General features: G+C 34.8%; 1 protein-coding gene across 1 annotated transcript; it reads left to right on the forward strand.

The window, feature by feature from the left end:
• Positions 1-540: 540 nt before the first annotated feature.
• LOC120092742 lies at positions 541-3,765 on the forward strand. The gene is made up of 2 exons (XM_039050923.1): positions 541-1,405; positions 2,833-3,765. Exons 1-2 carry the CDS (start codon positions 592-594, stop codon positions 3,540-3,542), a joined length of 1,524 nt encoding a protein of 507 aa, XP_038906851.1. The 5' UTR covers positions 541-591; the 3' UTR covers positions 3,543-3,765.
• Positions 3,766-18,524: the final 14,759 nt, after the last annotated feature.

An 18,524-nucleotide genomic window follows, 5' to 3' on the forward strand; every position in this document is an offset into this window, starting at 1 on the left:
TGGGGAATTGAATTTAAAGATTTATTATTGAAGACTACCGCTTGAATCGATATCTAAATCTAGTATCAAGGTAAGTAATCTTACTACTGGGACTGTCAACGAGCCAGGCTCTAGATGTATGCTAGCATGATAGATGGATGTTATGGCAGAATGACAGCATGATAGACTGATAGTATATTATAACCAATGTACGTTCTGGTATGAGATCTGAAAGATTTATTTGTACACTTAGACACTTGAATGCTAGCACTTGAGTCTTATGCTCTCTTGTCTTCTACATACCAAAAAATAATTTTTTACTATTTCTTTTAAAAAAAGAATTGTCACATAATAATTTTTACTTGGACGTAGCAGAGTTTTATACATGTCCACATGGATGACAGCAATATTTTGGAATTCAATTAAATTATCTTTCAAGTGTAATTCAATTGAAGGCGACAACTCTATCCTTGCATATATCATTTTTTTTTAAATTAAAAAAAAAAGTATAATTTTTTGTTGGCATATATAATAGGTTTAGGTTCATTGAGGTTTTGAAGAACATAGGGAAAAGAGTTTGGAGAGGGCATTACACACACACACTACACAAAAATGGATGGTTTTGAACTCCTAGAGGAGATAAATAGACAAAAGATGGAATCGATGTACCACGAAGTAGTCGGGAAAGAAGTCGATATGTCCGGCGAGGATGATAAATCCATAATCCCACAATTTTTTGCTTTGCAAAACATCAATCCAAAATCTCCACAGCCAAAAACTGCACCATATCTACGCTATGTACCAAATGATGATAAATTTGAAGGACTCCTCCACTTCTCTGGCAAAAACGTCCTGAGTCCGTTTTCAAAGTTCGAATCGGAGGTCTCCGAAAACGACCCCAAACTATTCCACATAAAATGTTGTTACAACAACAAATACTGGGTCCGTCGCTCCGACGAATCCGACTACATTCTAGCAACTGCCACCAAGAAAGAAGAGGACAAATCGAAATGGACGTGCACGTTGTTCGAGCCAATTTACGACAGCGACAATAAAGCTTTCCGCTTTATCCATGTGCAGGAAAATTTAGAGCTGTTTCGGGCCGGGCATTACGACTACTACCAAGATGCCCTTTTGGCCAAGGAGAGTCCTGCAACACTTTTTGTGCGGGAGGATGGTGTATTCACCACAGTTATTGATTGGAGTTCGTTATTTATATTTCCAAAACATGTCACCTTTAAAGGCTACAATGGCAAGTACTTGAAATTTTTCGGTAACTTTTTGCAATTCTCTGGTACGGATCTTGAACATCCATCCCTTATCCATGAGATCTTCCCTCAGAATGATGGAACTGTTCGTATAAAAAATGTGGGATCCAGAAAGTTCTGGATTCGTGACACTAATTGGATTCTTGCCACAGCTGGAGGTATGAATCTCCGACTTAACTCAAAAGCTTAACTTGATAGGTAGTTTTGTAAATGTTTCTTTTTTCCATCATATCATTTATCATCTCTTACTATGAAGAAAGGACATTAAGGAGATGTAGTACCTTTAATTTTAGCTAATATTAATTAATTAATTAATTATTTTTTTTTTTTATTTTTTTTTTTTTACAACATGTGTGAGATGAGGGAATTGAACATCTAAATTAAAAGTTGATAGTACAAGCACTATACTAAGTTAAACTACCACAATTAAGAGAGAGTTAAATTGTAATAGGTTGTAATATATTTTAAACTTTCGAAAAGAGTTAAAAAAAATTTTAATGTTAGTTTTGGATGAAAAGCATTTGTATGTGTTTTGTTTTAAAAATACCTTTGAGTTTTCAAAAGTTATAAAGATACCAAACTTAAAAAAGATGAAAAAAAAAACCTTTACAATTAATATATGAACAAAAACCATTGATACCTCATTGCAAAAATTACTCTAATTTTTTTTTTTTAAATGAAAGTTTAAAAATGCTTGGATTGTTAATATATTGATTAATTTGTTTTAAATTTTCTTGAGTATGAAAGAACATTTAAAACAAACTATATAGATATCATCAATTTTCCATATAGATACTCTTTATTTTTCCAATTATTACACAAATTTTTTCAGCAACCAAAATAAACTTTAAGTTAGACATAAATTCCACCAAAATCTTTCAAAATTCCAAAATCAGTCTCCCCTTAAAACATATCTATGATTAATAGTCAAATAAAAAAAAAATGTATTTAGCTATTAACACACACTTATCTACTAACACACAATCTTGTTAAAATACTTAAGTCTTAAAATTACTTGGTGCTTGTATTATTCTGTTTCTACTTGATATAGTCCATAGAGTGAGGAGTTTTATTTATTTAAATTTTTTAGATAAAAAATGTCAAACAATTAACAAAAATGAGAGTAAGAGGATAATAAAGAAGTGGCAAGAGAAAATAGAGGAAAAATTGAGAACATGGTAGTAATGGTTTGTAAAGGTATTTTTTTAACATTTTTTTAAATTTAAGGGTAAATTTGAAATTTTTCAAAGTCCAGAGATTTTTCTTACAAATAACACTCACGATTTCCACCCAAAGTTAATTAAAACTTTTCACTTCAATTGAAGAAAAGTTAATGGCCACAAAGCATTAGCGAAAACAAAATTTGTAACTTCAATAGAAAATTAAACTCAAGATCATAAAAATGTAATATTTTTAAACCTAAGTATCGAAAATTGAAACTAAACTCAAAACCTAGAGACTACAAAAAGTATTTTCTCTATAAAAAGATTAGTAGTACTTGTTACAGTCTTAAAGAGTCTAAACGAGCATAACTCAACTGTAAATCAAATTTTAAAGAAATATAAGCTAAATTCTTGATGAACAGAAGGAAGCAGTGAGGACCCGAACACATTTTTTCAGCCTGTGAAACTGGGTGATAACATCGTGGCTCTTCGCAACTTGGGCAACAATCACTTCTGCACCAGTCTGTCCGTGGACAGAAAGACGGATTGTTTGAATGCTAACGACTCAAATCCTACTAAAGAGGCCCGAATGGAAGTTTCAGAGGCTGTAATATCAAGCAAAATAGAGAACATTGAATATCGGCTTGAAGATGCCAAAATCTATGGAGAGAGAGTTTGGTCAATGGCCAAAGGAGATGCCATTAACAAAACCAAAGCAGCGGATACTCTCCAATTCACATTCTCCTTTGAAGACAAAAGGAAGAAGAATTGGACCAACACAATTGCTACCAAATTTGGAGTCACTAGAGAATTTACTGCTGGGGTTCCATTGATAGGAGACGCCAAAGTTCAGTTGAAATTTGAAGTTGGTGGATCATACTCATGGGGAGAAACTCATAAAGATAAAATTTTAATGACTTGTAGTAGCACAATCACCGTACCTCCGATGTCGAAAGTGAAGATCGACGTCGTTGTCAAACGGGGCTTTTGCAACGTCCCTTATTCGTATACTCAGACTGACACTCTTCGAGATGGACAACAGACCACCCATGAGTACGAGGATGGAGTTTTCTCCGGCGTTAATTCGTACCAGTTTCATATAAGGACCGATAAGGTAGCACTGCCTTTGTGAAAAGGTTAGTTGTTGGTGTTGTGTCTCGTGTGATTGAGTTTATTAGTATATGTGGTAAAGAATAATGCTTCGAGTACACCAAATGATTTGGAGTTTGTCATGTGTGTTAGTATGTTTGGAGTGTGATTCTTGTAATATTGAGTTTTAATTATCAATTCAGTTTTCAATTTGGACTTTCTATTTAGTCAAACCTTTAATAAAAGAGTTACTTCCATATTCTTCACTTCATCCAGGATTCTACTCTAATTTTCCTTCATTGTCTCCAGCAAATTTGGTATGAGAGTCATTCTAGAACGAATACCAATTGTCTTCAAAATTTATTTTCAATCCAAACAAACCCAGTTCCAGTCTTTGAACGATGGGAAAGCATAATGAATATTGATCACAAAGTCACAAAATGGACGGATCTTTTAAAAATCATTGAAGAAGACTATAAAGTACTTGCTATAGAAGAAGATTATAAAGAGCCTGCTATAGAAGAGGATGTAGGCACCTCTAACCTTTAAGCTATAATAGATCAAGAGGAGTTTAAGAAGAACAAAATGCCAAATGGCTTTAACATTTCATCTCATTCAACAATGTATTAGGTAAGCCTATTTTCCCGCAAAATATTTTATCATCGCTTTAAAACTTCATCTCATTCAACAATGTGTTAGGTAAGCCTATTTTCCCGCAAAATGTTTTACCGAAGAGCCATATTTGTCTATGTTAACTGGTGTAAACATGGCTCAAAATGTTGCAGGATGTTCGTCTGAATTGGAGAGCTTTTCACTATCTCTCCTCTCTCTTATGAACTTTTTGTATCTCAATGAATCTCTTTTGGGCTCAGTGTATGATGAGAATGCTACGGATGTAGTATCCTAGTTGAGCTTGTTGGGGTTGATGCTCTAAATCTCGTAGGGTCCTATAGTTTGTAATTGTGCTGTAAAAACATTTTATTTATGTAATAAAATATGTGATGTTTTATTTCTTTTTTTTTTTAAGTTGCATTAACCATAAACCAATAAACTAAGATCCAAGGTTATCTTGTATCTTAAACATGTATGTAAGGACATACAGATGTATCATGTTTAAGTGGTAATCTAAATGGTTTGTACTAGATGGATAAGACTGGATATCTTATCCTGATGACACTACAAGTATGACCAACTTTGTAAATATTACAATTGTTGTAAAGTGCTACAAATGACCTAATTCTGATTATTCATATAAAGACATGTGAGCAGAGATTTTCTATACAAAGAAGTTTGTACAAGACTGGATCACAAAATATTTAGTCTCATTATTTAACGTTGTTCATGATAAACTTACATTTCACCAAGATGACCGCAAGTAACATAACCTGAGAGAGTTGTGAACTGCTGCATATGAAGGCGGTCCTTTGATTTGTATGGATGAGAGTGGCCAGATCGCCGACTCAACAAGCCTACCATTTTGGGGATTCGTCTGATTGGGGAGCTGAGAACAAAGCTGCATAAGAAGAAATTCACTCCTTCCCCAATGTCGAGGCAAGTAGATAAATTTCTCCCTTAAGGGCTGATTCTGGGGCTTGAACAATGTGATGGCACACCCTCTCCTGGCTCGAGAGGGGTTTGGTCATATGTTGATAATGATTTATTGTTCATTAGAGGGATCAGTGGTACTTAAGGAAGCAGATGTAACTACAGGGGCAAAACGGTAATTTTTTTCCAGCTGTACTTACGAGCAATTTGTGAAGGGTCATTGTATCGTTGATTGGTTATATCCATTGGACATAGAAATATATCTTTAGTGTGAAGAGTGTAGGTATCAATCTTTAATGGAGTGCTTGATAGTTAACGGATGGTGAATAATTTTATTAAAGAGTTTAATTAATTACTCACATTCTATTAGAGCTTCAAGCTACAGGTCCATGAGGTCCCCTCGGTAGGTCAACGAGATTTAATGAGAAACAGTTTTTGGATTAATTTGAATTTTTCAAATTAATTGAGGGATTTAATTAATTATACATGATATAATTAATTTAAATTACAATTACTATAATGTATTTGATAAATTGGATTCAAATATTAATTATATAAATTGAATTCATATTATTAAATTTAATGTAAATGTGATTTACATTAAATGTCATTGGTGAGAAAAAAAAAGAAACTATCAGTTATATTGTATTTGACACAATATGGAAACTATATGTTATATGTCATATTGATATAACATATAGTTTAATATATATATTATATGACAAGGTAGTTATCATATATATGTATATATATATATATACACTAAACGTTTTATTAATTAAATAATTTTTTAAAATTTTAATTTTATTTTATTAATTTTTTATAGAAAAACTAATTATGGGAGGGAGTGTAGTGAGACTAAGCATTTCGTGGTTCAGTTTTATACAAACTTCTTTGTATAGAATATTCCTACTCACATGCCTAATACATGAATGATCAGGATTAGATCATTTGTAGCACTTTACAATATTTGAAACATCTACAAAACAAACCATACTCGTAGTGTGACCAGGATAGGGTACCCAGCCTTATCCATATACTACAGATCATTTAAGTTAGCACTTAAACATGATCCACTTGTATGTCTACACACATGTTTAAGTTACAACGATAACCTTGGATGTTAGTTTATTGGTTTGTGGTTAATGCAACTAAAATATCATATATTTCATAGACAAAGTGAATAAAATATCAAATATTATTAATCACATACAAGTTTGTTCATACAAAGTTTACAAATTATAGGACCCTATGAGATTTAGGGCATCAACCCCAATAATTTTCTACTTATCCTAAAGCTAGTGGGATGTACAAGATAAGAAAATACAAGGACACAAAACAATAAACTAGGGAAGAACATACCCAGTACAAGATCTCACACTTGCCCTAGTCTAATCGTGGTCAGTCCCATAGACACATACTCTGCAGGTGACCCTCAAACACTGTAGCCGTAAGGGCCTTCCTAAACGGATCAACAATGTTTTTCTCTGAAGCTATCTTCATGACAATCACATCCACATCCCTTTGATGCACAATCTATCAGATGAGATGATACTGACACTCTTTGTGCTTGTCGCGCTTATGACTCCTAGGCTCACGGGAATTAGCCACAGCACCAGTATTATCATAATAAAGTGTGATGGACTTTGACATATCTGGAACAACTTCTAGATAAATCAGGAATTTNTATCATAATAAAGTGTGATGGACTTTGACATATCTGGAACAACTTCTAGATAAATCAGGAATTTTCTGTGCCAAACGACCTCCTTAGCAGCTTCACAAGCCGCTACATACTCAGCCTTCATGGTGGAGTCCACAACGTACCTCTGCTTGGTGCTTTTCCATACTACAGCCCCTCCGTTAAAAGTGAACACTGATCCTGAAGTGGATTTCCGAGAATCCCTATTAGTCTAAAAATCAGGGTCCGTGTATCCAGTAAAGATCAAATTCTTAGAACCATCCACAAGCATGTAGTCCCTCGTTCTCCGTAAATACTTGAGGATGTTCTTAACGACTGTCTAGTGATCATATCCTAGATTATACTGATATCTACTGACCATCCCCACTGCATAGCAGATGTTAGATCTAGTACATAACATCTCATACATCAAACTGCCCACGACAGATGCGTAGAGGATCTGTTTCATATCCTCAACCTCTTGAGGTGTCTTAGGATACTGTATCTTAGAAAATATTACTCTGTGCCTGAAAGGCAATAGACCCTTTGAAGAAAATAAGCTCAAACATTCAACATATTTAAGAACTATTCACATTTCTTCAACATTTTACAGTTTGTTATTGTAACTACTTGTATAAGAAAATAGTATAAGTACTCATCATTTACAAATTTCGTAGCATACAATTACAATAGCTTCAAGAAAACTTGAAATCTGTAAAAGGAAAAGCTGTGACTTAGCTCTCGAATAAAGATCTCTTCTCCTTCCCATGGATGTAGGCATCATTTACCGAACCACGTATATCATCGTGTAGCGTTTTTCTTCCTCTTTCTTCTACAAGATTGCATGCTTTTGTTCATTGACCGTTTACTCAAGCAGTCGCACAAAACAAACAGAAAATTAGGGTTAGAAGAAGCCCTGCATAAATTGAAAGAGAGAACGAGAGAGAGAGAGAAAAGAAATTAATTCTGAAAAATTCATCCCATCAGAATAACTTTTCTTTCACTTCCATGAGGCAAGGGTTAGTGGAGCAAACCACGTGGAGCACATCAGCTGGAAGTTCGTGGACAAACGATAGTCAAGTATTATACCAAACCAAAATTCTTTTGGGGCAAAATATTTGGACTCGCAAAATTGGATCAGCAAAAAGGGACATATTATTCATCATTTGGGCTCATTTTATTCATTCAACAAGAAGCAGGCCCAACACCCCTTTTAGAGTTCTGCATCGAATATTTGATAAACATCTTGTTAATATACATGCCTAAGACATTGTTAGCATTTTGTTCTTTCGATCTCGAAAGATCTGAATTTCAAGAACAAACTGAACCTCTCCCAAATCTTTCATTTGGAATTGGGTCGCTAGCCAGTTCTTAACTGTAGTCCGTATACCTACATCATTCCCAATGAGTAGGATATCATCGACATACAACACTAGGAAAACTATTGAAATATTGATGATCTTCTTGTAAACACAAGGCTCATCAACATTCTAATCAAAGTCATAAGATTTGATCACAGTATAAAACCTTATATTCCAAGATCGAGATGCCTGTTTCAATCCATAAATGGATTGATTAAGCTTGCAAACCTTTTGCTCTTGACCTTGGACTATGAATCCCTAGGGTTGCACCATATAAATGGTCTCCTCAAGATTTCCATTCAGAAAAGCAATCTTGACATCCATTTTCCATATCTTTTAGCCATAATATGAGGCAATGGATAAGAGGATCTAGATAGACTTTAGCATGGCAACAGGTGAGAAAGTATCCTCATAGTCGACTCCCTCTACCTGGGTATAACCCTTTGCCACCAGTCTATCCTTGAAGGTTTGCACCTTCCCATCAGCACCTCATTTCCTCTTGTAGATCCATTTACACCTATAGGTTTTACCCCATCAGGTTGATCTACAAGATCCCAAACTGAATTGAAGTACATAGACTCCATTTCGAGATCCATGGCTTTGATCTATTCATCTCTGTCAACATCCTCCATGGCATTCTTTTAAGACAATGGATCCCTAACCTTGCCATCATCTACCACAGCTAATATTTCAATTAAACCCATATAGCGAATAGGTGGGTTCGCAACCCTCCCACTACGTCGAGGTTCCCTCGATACTTGAGGTGGATTTGACCTACTAGATGAACCTACTTCAACAACACTTGTTGAGGTATCAGACTCTTCAACAACTGTTGTTGAAGATTTAGTAGTTTCTTTGGAAAGCTTATTCAACACAATTTTATTTATGGGTTTGTATTCCCTTATGTTGTTCTCCTCAAGAAAAGTAGTATTTATCAATATAAATACTTTGTTTTCTTTATGATCATAGAAATAACCACATCTCGTTCCTTTGGGGTAGACTACAAATAGGCATAACCTTGAACGCAGTTCCAGTTCTTAGTATTAGCTTCAAGCACATGTGTTGGGCAACCTCAGATTCTGAAATGACGTAAACTAGCTTTACAACCATTCCATAACTCCAATAGTATTCTAGCAACACTCTTGGAGGGAACACAGTTCATGATATAAGATATAGTCTCCACTGCTTAACCCCAAAATGAGTCAGGTAAGGAAGCGTAACACATCATAGACCGAATGATGCCCAAGAGGGTTCGATTTCTCCATTCTGATACACCATTCTGCTGAGGTGTACCAGGTGCTGAGAGTTGGAAAACTATTCCATGTTCTATCAAATAGTTTTGGAAAGATGAATCCAAAGACTGTCCACCTCGATCAAGTCGAAATTTTTTAATCGTTCTATTTAATGCATTTTCCACTTCAGCCTTGAATTATTTGAACTTTTCAAAACACTCAGACTTTTCTTGCATTAAATAAACGTACCCATATCTAGAATAATCATAAGTGAAAGTGATGAAATATTTATAACCTCCCCTGGCTCTTACATTCATTGGACCACAAAGGTCTGAATGCACTAGCTCTAGAGGCTCTTTGGCCCTATGAAATTTTCCAGTAAAAGGCCTTTTAGTCATTTTTCCTTCAAAAGATGACTCACACACAGGTAAAGAATTTTCTTCTAACTCGCACAGAAGTTCATTCATCACCAACCTCTCATTTCTTTTGAGATTAATGTGTCCTAATCTTAGATGCCAAAGTTGGGCATTTCCTTTACGAGAAATTCGAAGTCCCTTATTTTGAGTTACAATAATTTTAAACATCTCTATGTTATGAGAGGCATTTGTTGCTAACAACATTTGCACATACAAATTACTTTCCAGATGTGCAGAACATATATCAACACCATTCTTAATAATAAACAGTTTATTATAAGAGAACATTCGGTTAATTGAGTAAGCTATCTTGACAATTAATCGGCGGAATTGAATCCTAGAACTTAACCCTAATCAATCTACACGCTTCTACCTCTATCGAACCCATAGGAGGTAGAAGCATGTAGATCGATTAGGGTTAGGGCTATCTTACCTTATTTAATGATTAAGATGCTCTCTTGACTAGGTTAATCCTAATTGTCCACCTTTGTAGAGACTAGTTTAATCTAGTTAAGTATGTAGTTGCGAGCTTAATTCGATTGTGAATTAAATTTGTAAAATTCAATGATGGGTATTACATTGAACGTCTAACTTAGATTAGAAGCAAGATTGTTCTAAATTTGTTTACAATTATCCTTTGTCCTTTGATTTTTAGTATGTTTCTTGTCTTAATAAAAAAAAAATCCCTGATATATAGCTTTCATAGTTAAGCTTGGTTAAGGAAAAGATTAAATAATCTTTCCCTGTGGATTGACCTCTTACATCCACTTTAATTAAGAGTTATTTAGGTTGTTGGTTGAGTTCTAAAAATATTGTTTGTTTCGGGTTAGGTAGAAAAAACGACACCTACTTGTTAAGTTTATGCAGTCACCATATGAAGGCTGTAAATCAGATTCTGAGATATTTGAAAACTGCATCAGGGAAAGACTTGATGTTCAGAAAAATCGACAGGAGATTTATTGAGGCTTACACTGGCTCCGATTAGGCAGCATCTGTTATAGATAGAAAATCGACATTAGGATATTGTACCTTTGTATGGGGTAATCTTGTTACTTGGAGAAGTAAGAAGAAAGGCATGGTTGCTAGAAGCAGTGCTGAACCTGAATACAGAGCTATGAGTCTTAGAATATGTGAAGAGATATGGTTGAAAAAAGTTATGTCTGATCTTCATCAAGACAGTGATACTCCTATGAAACTCTATTGTGACAACAAAGCAGCTATTAGTATAGCCAACAATCCTGTGCAACATGATAGAACAAACATGTGGAGATCGACAAACACTTCATCAAAGAAAAACTAGACAGTAGCAGTATTTGTATTTCCTACATCCCTTCTGATCAACAAGTTGCTGAATTTCTCACTAAAGGACTACTCAGGCAAATCTTTGATACTTGTGTTAGCAAGTTGGGTCTAATTGACAGTTGCATCCCAACTTAAGGAGAGTGTTGAAAATAAGAGGCTGTTATGTATTAACCCTAAAGGCATTTTAGTCTTTTTACTTTGCCCTAGTTTTCCCTTGTTTTTGTATTAGGGTTTTTTCTACGGCCTATTTATACTTTGGTTTCGTCTTGTATAATATTGTACAAAAATAATAAGAAAGAGCTCTTCTATCGTGGTTTTTCCTTCTTGGTCTAGGGTTTTCCATGTACATCGTGTGTTTTCTTCTTCTTTTCTTCTTTCAATAATTTTCTCGATAATCAAGATCAAGATATCAAATCTTTAAGATCTTTCTTGAATGTTCTTGCTTGATAAAGTGTGGGTACATGTCTTACTTTGGCGAAAACAACTCATAGAACACGTTTCCCTTTGTTAACCTTTCTTTTTTATGATGCAGATTACAAGATCAAATTCATTTCCATAAAAAAGATCAAACATTTGAGGGATTTGCTCTGCTAGGGTTTCAAAATTCAGAGAGGAAACAATGCAATCACAAGTTGAGAAGAAGAACAAAGATAAGAAGAAGGACGAAGAGATGAATAAGACACCAGCAAATTACGTGGTTCGATCTTATTGACCTACATCCACAAAAGAATTGAAGCAGCTTCAATTCGCTATCTTGGAGAAAATTACAAAGAGATTCCATATGATTTTTTACTTCTTAAGACTCTGTTTTACGATGATTGTTTTCTCTACTAAAATCTTATTTTACTTGCCTTTTATACTTGATGTTTTCTTAAACTATTTAATTTTAAACTGATTTTATAGCTCATTTTTAGTTCAAATACAAAGATAAACGGTGATTCTCTTCATAAATATTACGGAAAAAAAAGTAGAACACAACACATTTTTATTATAACATAACTTATTACACCATAAGAAACAAAAGGAAGGAATATTATGGAATCTCTCTTACACTCTTAAGTCAACAAAATGCACTCAATAACACATAACACCAATAATTCTACGTTTCTTTTTGTATTTTTACTGAACACAATAATGGTTATAGCAACCTTATTTCATGTGCTCTCTGATGAAAACATAGATCAACTCTCTTCAACCTCTTTTGCGACAAAGTAAAAATTATCGGAATTTACGACGTTATAGACACCGTCATGGTATCGCTGAGTAACATACTTTCCATTCACTAGTTTGTCCCGTTGAATGTAGGAGAAAGGAACGTCACAACTAGCTCGCTTGACATTACACTAGCCTTCACTTTAGTCCAAGCAGGCACAGTAACCTCATGGACAACCTTAGATAGAAATTTCATTTGTTGTGTTTTTCCTCATGTGTAATCCTCAGATATCTCAGCTTCAATTTCAACCTTTCATTCGAAAACTTTTAGAACTCCAGTGTCGATCGTCATCCTGACACCAAACGTACCGTTCGCATTGACAGCCCACGTAAAGGTGGTAGTATCTTCATAAGAGAGTTTGATGATGAATTTTTGAGTTTCTGAATTGTTGTTCTCAACAACAGTGCTTGTCAACGAAATGGGTCTCTCATTAAAAGTCCTAACATCAGAAAGGTGGAATAGGACATTATAAATATTACGTGAAAGCACAAGCGCAGTTACTTCCAACTTTGCTTCATGACTAATGTAATCAAGAGCAGCATTAAGACTATTATCAAAAGGGCTAAAGCTTTCACTCAGCCTCTTGCAAAAGAAATTATTGGAAGCATTACGAAGGGCCACCACATTGTTCTCAAGTTTGACAGGCCAAAACAATGTTCTTGCATCATCCTTAACAGTTGACGGATTATCGTCAAATACAATCCAATTTTTTTGGGGATCTCGAATCCAAAACTTCCCATAAGGAACATTTTTTATACACTATAAGAAAAATGAGTTCTCTCGATGCTTAAATAGAGCGTCGGGAGAGACGGTCTCTCCCGACGGCTCTCCCGACGCCCGTCAGACGGCATCGGGAGAGGGGTCTGGTTTCTTCTTCCCCACTCCCTCATTTTTTTCCCTATTTTCCCAAAACCCTAACCCCATCTCCCCCTCCCCTCCCAACCGGCGCCATCAACCATTTTTCCTCCTCTCCCTCTCAAATTTTTCCCTCCTTCTTCCATTTCCTCATTTTCTCTACCATTCTCCCTCTCTCTCCCCATTTTCCCATCCTTTTACACCTTGCCTTCCATTTTCTCCCATTTTTCCCATCCCATTTTTCTCCCAATTTTCCCATCCCATTTTCTCCCATTTCTCCCTTTACAATATAAAGAGTGTTTTTCCACCCACTCCTCTTCCCCCCTCTCCCATTTTCCTCCCATTTTCCCCCATCTGCCGCTCCTCCTTTCGGTCAGCAGCTGCAATCAACTGTTCGCCGCCACCGTCATCTCCTTGCCAATAATTTTCTCATTTTATTTTATCTTGTATATTTATTTAAATCATTATTTCACATTTTTTTTTGTACAAATCATGCCATTAAAATGTTTTCAATATTGTATTCACTTTTGTTAATTCTCTGAAATTGTTGTACAAATCATGTCCATTAAAATCATGCCTATTAATATCTCATCAATTTTGCAGAATATATTTGTTTTACAATTCTCTAAAATTGATGAGAGTAATTTTATAACGAACATGTCATAATTCGTTAGAGATAAACATTATAAAATTCTAATGATATGATGTTGGTTATTTGGAGCCTAAGCATGCATGATTTAACATTTCGAAGATGTTGAATAGATGAAAGTTCTATATTAATCTAAAAAATATAAAATAAATCTTTAAACCTCCAATTTGGTAATTAATAGGTCCCTAACACATTTAATATTTTAAAAAAAGTTTAAAGAATCTACTAGACATAAAACTAAATTTTGTGTCTAATAGAAAATTGAATTTTAAATTTGTGTTCAATAGACTTGTAAATTTTAGAAGATGTTGAATAGATGAAAGGCCTATATTAAACACAAAATTGAAAGCTTGGAGACGTACTAAATAAAACATTTGAAAGTTGTTAAGACAATTTAAACGATCTAGGGACCTATGTGTTTATTTTGCCTTAAAAAATGAAAATTATGGAACTCAATGCTTAATAATACTTTGTACTTTGTCCTCTAATTTAGGTTATTGTTTTGGATTACAAGTTGGTCAGAAAATATTTATTTTTAAGGATGAATAAAGAATGGATTAAACTAAGGAATAAATTATCAGTGGAGTATAGAGAAGGAGTATCATAGTTCTTAGATATGGAAAGATTTCATGTTAATGATTCCGGACGAATAAGATGTCCATGTAAGAATTGTATGAATTCAATTTGGGAAAAGATAGATATTGTGGAACGACATCTATTAACATATGGAATATCTCCCTCATATTGTAAATGGGTATATCATGGAGAGCCAGTAAACTTATCTAGAAGTCATACAAGTCATTCAATACAGGATGTTGAAATAGATAGTATAGAGAGTAATGTTGTCGAAGAAAATGAGATGTTAAATCTTATAAACGATTTACAATTTCCAATTGAAAAACGAAAATGCAAATGAAGGAAGGATTGAGAATGAAATGTCCTTTAATGGTCAAGAAAGAGGTACCACGAACTTATTCGAGGATTTAATGATCGAAGCACGTAATGAATTATACCTGGGTGTTCGCAATTTTTGTCCTTGAACTTTTTAGTGAAGTTGATGCATATCAAAGTTCTAAACGGCTGGAGTAACAAATCGTTTGACATGTTGCTAGAATTTTTAAAAGCAACGTTTCCAGCTGGCACCTTTATACCTACTTCTTTTTATGAAGCCAAACGAAAATTGTGTGATTTAGGCCTCGGTTATGAATCTATTCATGTGTGCAAATATGATTGTGTATTGTATTGGAAAGAGTTTGCAGATTTGCAACAATGCCTTGTTTGTGGTGAGTCTTGGTACAAAGTTAATGATGGCAAGGATAAAAATATACCACATAAGATATTGTGCCATTTTCCATTGATACCGAGATTAAAATGATTGTTTGCATCAAAAGAAGGCGCTTCTGACATGAGATGGCATAAAGATAAGCGAGTTGAAACGGAGGATGTATTGCGACATCCAGTTGATGCAGAGGGGTGGAAACATTTTGATCGTGAATTCCCTCATTTTGCTTTAGATCCTCGAAATGTTCATTTGGGATTAGCTTCAGATGGCTTCAATCCATTTGGAAATATGAGCACTTCTTATAGTATGTGGCCTATGGTGATAATTTCTTATAATTTGCCCCCTTGGAAATGCATGAAGGAAACAAACTTCTTCATGTCTTTGCTCATACCTGGTCCAAAATCTCCTAGAAAGGAAATTGATGTTTACTTGCAACCGTTAATTGAAGAGTTGAAAGAGTTGTGGACAATTGGTGTGCGAACTTATGATTCTATTGCTGATGAGTTTTTTCAACTATATGCTACCTTATTATGAACGATTAATGACTTCCCTATGTACGGTGACTTATCTGGGTGGAGTACAAAAGGTTATCAAGCATGTCCAATATGCAAAGAAGATAACTCGTCCTTTGGGATAAGAGGGAAAATATCATTTATGGGACATCGACGTTATCTTCTAGAGAATCATAGTTGGCGTCGAAGTAGACAACATGATGGAAAAGTTGAACATAGACCTCCACCAGTCGTAATGAATGGAGAAGAGATATTACAACAAATAAATACGCTAAACTTTTCTGTGCTTAGCAAACATCCATCAGAGCAAGATAAAAAAAGAAAGCGAAATCTAAACTGGACTAAAAAAAGTATTTTTTTCCCAATTTCCATATTGGTTCAGACTATTGTTACGACATAAATTGGATGTAATGCATATTGAAAAAAACATATGCGACAATTTGGTGGGCACATTGTTAAATATTGAAGGAAATATAAAGGATACAACGAACGCTCGATTAGACTTACAAGATTTGAAGATAAGAAATGACCTACACTAGATACAGGTCGATAACAGATTTGTAAAACCCCACGCAACATACACATTAACAAATGGTGAACGGATTTCGTTTTGTAAGTATTTGAAATTAGTGAAATTCCCTGATGGATTCGTATCTAACATATCACGATGTGTGAATGACAAAGATGGAAAAATATCGAGGCTGAAAAACACACGACTGTCATGTGTTGCTTCACAGACTACTCCCTATTAGTATTCGAGCATACCTACCGAAGAACGTATCCACTGCTATTGTTGAGTTGTGTACATTCTTTCGCGACTTATGTGCAAAGACAATATATGTAAGTGATTTGAACAGACTACAAGCAGACATCATAGTCATATTTTGTAAATTGGAGAGAATATTCCCACCTGTCCTTTTTGATATAATGGTACATCTTGCAGTTCATCTACCATATGAAACCAAAATGGTGGATCAAGTTAGTTACAGTTGGATGTATCCTATTGAAAGAAGATTACAAACATTAAAACAATTTGTACAGAACAAAGCACGTCCCGAGGGGTCTATAGCGGAAGCATATGCAAGGAATGAATCATGGAACTTCCACTCGCGATATCTAAGTGGGATTGAAACGAGATTCAATAGAGATGAACGAAATGATGATAACATTCCCGATCATGAGATATTTGGTGAATTTGAATTTTTTAGGCAGAGGGTACGACCATTAGGGGCGTCAACTTTACGGACGCTATCAGCGAAGGAAAAGCGTATTGCACATACATTCTCAACAATTGTAAAGAAATAACAGACTATCGCAAGTACGTTTCAAACTTTTTCCTTTTCTAAATTCTAGGGTATCTCCTTTGATATAACATTTAAATGATCAATTTTGTAGGCAACATTTGAGGTTAATTCGTCATGAAGCTCAAAGCGCCTTTGACTTATATATAAAACATCAACACAAATTTCTCGATTGATTCAAATCTCAGGTATACATAGTCATTTTGTAGGCAACAGTTGAGGGATGATTCATTTTTCGTTGTCATTTTTAATGTATAATTAATTATCAGGTTCTACAACGGTGCGAGAGAGAAGATATCTCCTATGATTTCTTTTCACTAGCAATAGGACCTTCATTTGAGGTGCGCTCTTACAATGGATGCATTATTAATGGGGTACAGTTTGACACTGTAGAGCGTGATAATCGTCGAGCTACACAAAATAGTGGAGTCCTAGTGGCCGGGGAGATCAGTGAGAACACAAGTGTAGATAAAAATTTCTACGGTGTTGTAGACGAAGTATTAGATTTCCAATATGTGAACAGAAGATGCGTTTTCTTGTTGAAGTGTAGATGGTTTGACACAGATAACAACAAAAGTAATAGGACACATGTGGATTTAGGATACAAATCGATCAATACATCACACTTTGGTATGTCGATGAGCCTTTCATCTTTGCTATCCAAGCATAATAAGTCTTTTACATTGATGACATCAAACATGGTAGCAATTGGAAAGTTGTTCAAATAGTCTAAAATAAACGAATATGGGATGTACCGGAAGTGGATGATCATTTACTAGAAATTGTTGGTGGCGTCCGAGTGGATGAAAACATTGAGGAGGTTACTTTATGCAGAGTTGACGTTGATCCTACAGTTGTGGAAAGACCAATTATTGTACATGGCGATCATGACTTCATAAACGATGATGATGAAGAACAATTATCTCCCAATAACAGTTCAAGTGCTGATTAATAATTTGAATTAGATTACGATGATGAGTAATGATGTATGTACTCATTTCTCTTTTTCTCTAGCTTACACGTATTTATTGTTAATTTAATATTGTTTTCTCTTTTTTGTGTTTGTATAGATACGATGTCAACCCCTAATAGGCAACAGGAGGCTGATGAAGAATTCACGGAGATATATCTAGGCAACACGGTATCTTCTGTGTGTGATACTTCAGGTTAGTATATTTTGAAATATATTCTGTTAAACTGAGAATACAGATCAAAACTGTTTTTTATTAATTTTTATTCTTTTAGATAGTAGGCTCAACATGCCGATCGATAGAAACGAGAGCCATTCGCGGAAAGCAGTCGAAGTTGAAATATATACGTCCAAAAACTATTTGGTACGTAATTACAGGATGCGTGATGAAAATGAGTGGACGACGAAACTATATAGTATCGTATTTAGTGATGCGGTGTCAGCCGGTGAGATCTACAATGTTCATACTGTCTGGTCGACTTTTGCTGAGGTTCTCAAACGAGGCTTCAATATGAATTGGCCTAAAAGTCAATTATTGGTAAGTAATTATAAGTTTATTCTTTTACAGTCATGAACATCATCTATGCTAATTCTTCCCTCCCTCTTTTGTAGGCTCATTTCGAACTTGATTTGTCCAGTCAATGACTTAACCGTTTTAAAGAAGATTTCCCCCTCCCCCCACAACACATTAAACTTCGTAAACATT

Source organism: Benincasa hispida, chromosome 12, assembly GCF_009727055.1.
Source record: "Benincasa hispida cultivar B227 chromosome 12, ASM972705v1, whole genome shotgun sequence".
NCBI classification, from domain to species: Eukaryota; Viridiplantae; Streptophyta; class Magnoliopsida; order Cucurbitales; family Cucurbitaceae; genus Benincasa; species Benincasa hispida.